The sequence below is a fragment of the Sciurus vulgaris genome (assembly GCF_902686455.1).
Source record: "Sciurus vulgaris genome assembly, chromosome: X".
Taxonomy (NCBI): Eukaryota; Metazoa; Chordata; class Mammalia; order Rodentia; family Sciuridae; genus Sciurus; species Sciurus vulgaris.
In genome coordinates, this window is record NC_136471.1 from 87,394,133 (window position 1) to 87,401,570 (window position 7,438).

Below are 7,438 nucleotides of genomic sequence, written 5' to 3' on the forward strand. Positions count from 1 at the left end.
GATAAATTTCAGCATCCATTCATGCTCAAAACACTAGAAAAATTTGGGGTAGTGGGAACATTCCTTAACATTTTAAAGGCCATCTATGCTAAGCCCAATGCCAATATCATTCTAAATGGTGAAAAACTGAAAGCATTCCCCCTAAAAACTGGAACAAGGCAGGGATGCCCTCTTTCATCACTTCTATTCAACATCTTCCTTGAGACACTAGCCAGAGCAATTAGACAAACCAAAGAAATTAAAGGGATATGAATTGGAAAACAAGAACTCAAACTATCCCTGTTCGCTGATGACATGATTATATATTTAGAGGAACCTGCAAATTCCACCACAAAACTCTTAGAACTCATAAGTGAATTCAGTAAGTAGCAGGATATAAGATCAATGCTCATAAATCCAATACATTTTTATACGTAAGTGATGAATCTTCAGAGAGAGAAATTAGGAAAACTACCCCATTCAAAATAGCCTCGAAAAAAATAAAATACTTGGGAATCAATCTCACAAAAGTGGTGAAAGACCTCTATAAGTATAACTACAGAACACTAACGAAATAAATAAGAAAACATTAGAAGATGGAAAGATCTCCCATGTTCTTAGATGGTCAGAATTAATATTGTCAAAATGGCCATACTACCTAAAGTGCTACACAGATTCAATGCAATTCCAATTAAAATCCCAATGATGTACCTTACAGAAATAGAGCATGCAATTATGAAATTCATCTGGAAGAATAAAAAACCCAGAATAGCTAAAGCAATCCTCAGTAGAAAGAGCGAAGCAGGGGGTATCGCAATACCAGATCTTCAACTCTATTACAAAGCAATAGTAACAAAAACGGCATGGTACTGATACCAAAATAGACAGGTAGATCAATGGTACAGAATAGAGGACATGGACACAAACCCAAATAAATACAATTTTCTCATACTAGAGAAAGGGGCCAAAAATATGCAATGGAGAAAAGATAGCCTCTTCAACAAATGGTGCTGGGAAAACTGGAAAACAATATGCAACAGAATGAAATTAAACCCCTATCTCTCACCCTGCACAAAACTCAACTCAAAATGGATCAGGGACTTCAGAATCAGAGACCCTGCATCTTATAGAAGGCAAATTAGGTCAAAACCTTCAACTTGTTGGCTTAGTATCAGACTTCCTTAACAGGACTCCCATAGCACACGAAATAAAAGCAAGAATCAACAACTGGGATAGCTTCAAACTAAAAAGCTTACTCTCAGCAAAGGAAATATCAGTAATGTGCAGAGAGTGCCTACAGAGTGGGAGAATATCCTTGCCAATCATACTTCAGAGAGTGCACTAATTTCCGGAATCTATAAAAAAAATCAAAAAGCTCTACACAAAGAACACAAATAATCCAATCAACAAATGGGCTAAGGAAATGAACAGACACTTCACAGAAGATGTACAAGCAATCAACAGATATATGAAAAATTGTTCAACATCTCTAATAATAAGAGAAAAGCAAATTAAAACTACCCTAAGATTTCATCTCACCCCAATTAAATTGGTGATTATCATGATTATCAAGAACACAAGCAACAATAGGTGTTGGCGAGGATGTGGGGAAAAAGGTACACTTATACATTGCTGGTGGGGTTGCAAATTAGTGCAGCCACTCTGGAAAGCAGTATGGAGAGTCCTCAGAAAACTTGGAATGGAACCACCATTTGACCCAGCTATTCCACTCCTTGGCCTATACCCAAGGGATGTAAAATTAGCATACTACAGAGATACAGCCACATCAATGTTCATAGCTGCTCAATTCACCATAGCCAGATTGTGGAACCAACCTAGATACCCTTCAGTTGATGAATGGATAAAGAAACTGTGGCATATATATACAATGGAATATTACTCTGCCATGAAGAATGATAAAACTATGGCATTTGCAGGCAAATGGATGAAATTGGAGAATATCATGCTAAGTGAGATAAGCCAATCTCAAAAAAACTAAAGGATGAATGATCTCACTGATCAGCAGATGAGGACATATAATGGGGGTAGGAGGGGTTAGCTTTAGGGTTAGGGTTAGGTTTAAGGTTAGGGATAAGGAGGGTGGTAAGAGTGGAGGAAGGAAGGACTGTATAGAGGGAAAAGGGGATGGGTGGGGTGGGGGTGGAAGGGAAAATATAACAGAATGAATCAAACATTGTGTAAATGATTACACAAATATATGCCTTGACTCCATGTACAAATATAGAAACAGCATGTATCCCATTTGTTTAAATAATAAAAAAGTAAAAAATAAAAATAAATAAATAAAATGAATGTCCATCGACAATTTACAATAAAAGGAGACAATATTTTTATTTCTCAAGAAAAATATTAACACAACTAACACCTTACACACATTCATTTACTACAGGACGTCCTTTGCTTTTCTTGGCACAGCCTTTTGTTAAGTTCCCTCACTAGGGGAGACTTCTGTTAGTACCTTAAGGCCACTGTTTCCTCGAATAGGGAAACCTGGTAGTTGACTGCTAGTTAAGTGTGCTAGTGAAAAATTTTCTCCTTTATTACTTACCTCAATGCTCACCGTTCCCCATATGGGCCACCAAATGTAGCAGTCCTGCAGGACATAAAGACAGGTATACCTCAGATTGTCATGAAGCCGCTTCTTCTTTATTCTGATCCCAAAAAAACAACAAAAAAGCAGTCTCACCCTCAATATATAAGCAGTCTCATGCATAAGCAATTTCTATCAGATATGTCCACTCAATCCTGTTAAAGGTCAACCAATCATGAGCTCAAGCATACATGTAGCCAATTGTAGCAGCTTCCTGTTTTTCTCCAGGCATACCTAGCATGCCCTTTGGCTCCCTGCCAGCCCACACATCATCGCAGTACCAGAGCATGCATATGTGTCATCCCAGCACAAGTTCATGTGTGTCTGTCATCACAGCACTTCTGCATGTATTTGTCATCCCATCACCACTGCATGTGTCTGTCATTCATCACCAATGCATAAGGGTGTCATACCAGCACCACTGCATGCATGTTGCTCAGCCCATCACCAGTGCTTTCATTTGTGTCATCCCAGCACCATTGTATGCGTGTGGGTCATCCTCGTACCAATGCATGTGTGTGTGTATTCCCAGAATACGTGCATGTGTGTTTAATTCCATCACCTCTGCATGTGTTTGTCATCCCAGCACCAATGCATGCATGTGTGTCATCCCAGCACACCTCCACTTGTATGTCTTCCCATTACCACTGCATGCATATATCATCCCAGCACCAGTTAATGTGTGTGTATTATCCCAGCAACCATGAATGTCTTTGTCATAGCAGCACCCCTGCATGTGTGTATAATCCCAGCACCAATGCATGTGGGTGTCTTCTCAGCACTACTGCCATCATGTGGGGCATCCTGGCACCAGTGCATGCACATGTGTCATCCACGCCAGCATGTGGGTCCTTCCAACACTAGTGCATGTGTATGTGTCATCCCAGAAAACCTGCATGTGTATGTTATTCCAGTACAAATGGATGTGTAATTGTTGTGTAATTCCAGCACAAATGGATGTGGGTGTCCTCCCAGCACCACTGCATGCATGTTGGTCACCCCAGTCCCCATGCATGTGTGTGTCATCCCGGTACCAATGCATGGGTGTGTCATCAGAGCACCACTGTGTGCATGTTGGTCATTGAATCACCAGTAAATGCCTGGATGTCATTCTCAATGCACTGAGGGTGTGTGGGTCATCCTAGCACCACTTCATGGGTGTGTGTCACCCCACCATAGTGCATGCATGATGCTCATCCCACCACCATTCCATGGGTATGTGTTATCCCAGCACCTGTGCATGTGTGTGTTTCATCTCAGCATACCTGCTTGTGGTTTAAATCCCAGCTCAGCTGCATGTTTGTGTCATCCTAAAACCAGTGCATGTTTGTGTCATCCCATAATGACTGCCTGCGAGTCTTCCCAGCACCAGTGCATGCATGTGCATCATTCCAGCTCAAGTTCATGTTAATGTGTCATCCCACCACCAATGAATGTGTGTGTCATATCAGCACCACTGCATGTGTGTGTTAGCCCAGCACCAATGCATGTGAGTGACATACCATTGCTAAAGTGTGGGTTATCCCAGTAACAGTGCATGCATGTTTCTCATCCCTGCATGTGGGTCATCCCAGCACCTGAATGCGTTTGTAATGCAAACACCTCTGCATGTGTGTTTCATTCCAGTACTAATGCATATGTGTGTCATCCCAGCACCACTGAAGGCATGTTGCTCATCCCAGCACCAGTGTGCTTGTGTGTGTCAACCCGGAACCACTGCAAGTCTGTGGGTCATCCCAACAAAAATACATGCATGTGTGTCATCCCAGCACCAGTTCATGTATATTTTTCATCACAGCTACCATGAATATGTACCAATTGAATACCAATGCATGTGTGTTTCATCCCAGCACCAGTGCGTGAGTATGTGTCATCCCAGAATCCCTGCAGGCATGTGCATCATCCCAGTAGCAGTGGATGGGTTTGTGTTATCCAAGTCCCCCTGCATGCTCCCGTGCTGGTGAGTCATCCCACTATCAGTGCATGCATGTGTGTCATTCCAGAAAATTTGCATGTATGTGTCATCCCATTACCACTGCATGTGTGTGTAAAAGCAGCATCACTGCATGCGTTTGTGTCATCCCAGCATACATGCATATGTGTGTAATCGAATCTTTGTTTCATTTCTGTGTCATCTCAGCAGCACTCCATGTGTGTGTAATCCCAGTCCCAGTGAATGCATGTGTGCCATCCCAGCACACTTCCATGTGTATGTAATCCCCTCCCCACTGTCTGTGTGTGCCATACCATCACCAATGCATGTGGGTGTCATCCTATCACCACTGTGTGCATGTTGATCATCAAAGCACCAATGCATGCATGTGTCATCCCTGAACCACTGGATACTTGTGGGTCATCTCACCACTAGTACATGCCTCTGTGTCATTCCAGCACCACTGTCACCTTGTGGGTCATCCCAGCACAGGTGCATGCACTTGTGAAGTCCCAGCACAATTTCATGTTTGTGTGTCATCCCAGAACCCATGAATGTGTGTGTCTTCCCAGCACCAATGCTTGTGGGTGTCATACCACCACCACTGCATGTATGTGTGTCATCCCAGATCCATTGAATGTTTGTGTCATTGTTACACAACCTAAAATTCCCCTCAGTGCTTGACAAGGATTCCACTGAGTAATAAAGATTTTTGCAAATTCTTATCTCATTGGGAATTCAGTTGTGGGCTTTCCTTCCTTGCTTGCTTAATATGTGTAGGTTTACTATTAATATTTTTTGTGTTTTCCCTGAAAATAGGGGTCTTAACAGAACCAGGGTTAGAACATAAAAACCAGAATTATAATGGAACAGTGATTTCAGATTTAGTCATTTGCTATGAAACTCTGAGTGAGGAGTGGGCACGACGGGGGATACGGTGGCTGCTGCGGGGCTCGAGCGGTAAAGGCATGACTTCCCGGCACCTCAGGGAAAATAGGGTTCAAGCCCAGAAACTATTTCCCCACCACCACTTGTTGAAAAACTGATTTGAAGGTGTCTCTGCGTTTAAACAAACGAAAAGTGCCAGAATTTGATGTGTCTCAAGTTTTGCGCTGGAGACCCTTCACTACTAAGTATCAAGAAAAAATAAAACTGGAAACTAATCCGAACCTAATTCAAGATCAAAATGGAACGATTTGTAGTAACAGCACCACCTGCTCGAAACCGTTCTAAGACTGCTTTGTATGTGACACCCCTGGATCGTGTCACTGAGTTTGGAGGTGAGCTTCATGAAGATGGAGGAAAACTCTTCTGCACTTCTTGCAATGTGGTTCTGAATCATGTTCGCAAGTCTGCTATTAGTGACCACCTCAAGTCAAAGACTCATACCAAGAGGAAGGCAGAATTTGAAGAGCAAAATGTGAGAAAGAAGCAGAGGCCCCTAACTGCATCTCTTCAGTACAACAGTACTGCGCAAACAGAGAAAGTCAGTGTTATCCAGGACTTTGTGAAAATGTGCCTGGAAGCCAACATCCCCCTTGAGAAGGCTGATCACCCAGCAGTCCGTGCTTTCCTGTCTCGCCATGTGAAGAATGGAGGCTCCATACCTAAGTCAGACAAGCTGAGGAAAGCATATCTGCCTGATGGATATGAGAATGAGAATCAGCTCCTCAGCTCACAAGATTGTTGACAAGGAGGTTACCACCATTGTGATCAAGATAAATAATGTGGAGTATTTAAGTTATGTGTTGATTGTGTGGTTCATTTTTATATTTATTTCATTTAAAATCATGTGATGCAGAGTAGTTTTGCAATGTGTATATAGTTGCAGGCAAAAAAAAGAAAAAGAAAAAAAAAACCTCACTGCAAAACATTGTTAATTTTAGTCACCAATGGTATAAAGCAAAACAGGTATAAGAGTGTGCTAGGATACCTGAAGTCTGATGGTTATCTTTAAAATTGATGGTTTTTCTCCTGAAATGTTTGTGCATGGAAGAACTGCCCTGCTTTTTTAACCCTGTTGCCATGTATGATTATTCCTTGTGAGATTACTTAATTATTTGGATTGAAGACTAGCCTAGGAAATTGAATTGAAGCTGCTGCCAGGCAACACCACTTACAGTAACTTAAAGAAATTATTTCTGATTAGAGGATCCTCTTTAAAATGGAAGAGATGGTGAGAAACTGTTCTTATTTCTTGAGATTCCCTCGTAGAAGTGAATGTTTATTTCAAACTGTTTTATTTGTATATGAAATAGTTACCTAACGATCCTTCAGTTCCTCACTGTCTTTTCTCCCCCTTTTTCAGGCTTGTTGTATTTAGTTAGCAGCTTCTAGTGACCAAAAGACTAAAATCTTTCTTTTAATGTCAATGCTAAAAAATATTGGGGATTTTGCAGTGACAAGATTTTAGTCTCTTACTATAAACACAAATTTTTGAAACAGCTTTCATTTTAAGCATCATCTTAAATTTGCAAATTTTTTTAATGTCTTAGTGTCACTTGAGGACTGATGTTTTACTTTAAACTGGTAGACATTTTATGGTTGAGTATCCTCTTTTTATGGAGAATTATAGTTACTTTTTGGCTGACAGATAAATAATAAGGAAATTGCTTTCTACACTTAATTTTTCCATAAAATTTTATGTTTATTTAGGTAAATAGACTAGACTAGAAACAAGTTTACTTACTTTCATTTTTATCTGCTTTGCCTCTGGTGGTGTAAGGTTTTTAAACATGAATGGTAAACAATTGGCTAGAAAATCTGGTGAGATTTTTGTAGTGGAGATCTGGTAGCATCCTGCATAGCTGTTTGGGTGAGGAAATACTTCTGTTAAAGGTCAACCATGTTCAGAAAATGATCTCTTCTTGAATCTCACTGTCCTGTAAGGTTGTAAAAGTAGTGTAGCCCAGCTA

General features: G+C 40.9%; 1 protein-coding gene across 1 annotated transcript; it reads left to right on the forward strand.

Moving 5' to 3' along the window:
• Nucleotides 1-5,479: 5,479 nt before the first annotated feature.
• On the forward strand, nucleotides 5,480-7,138 carry LOC306651236 (CGG triplet repeat-binding protein 1-like). The gene has a single exon (XM_079123721.1). The coding sequence runs from the start codon at nucleotides 5,710-5,712 to the stop codon at nucleotides 6,211-6,213; it is 504 nt and encodes a 167-aa protein (XP_078979847.1). The 5' UTR covers nucleotides 5,480-5,709; the 3' UTR covers nucleotides 6,214-7,138.
• The last annotated feature ends 300 nt before the right edge of the window (nucleotides 7,139-7,438 follow it).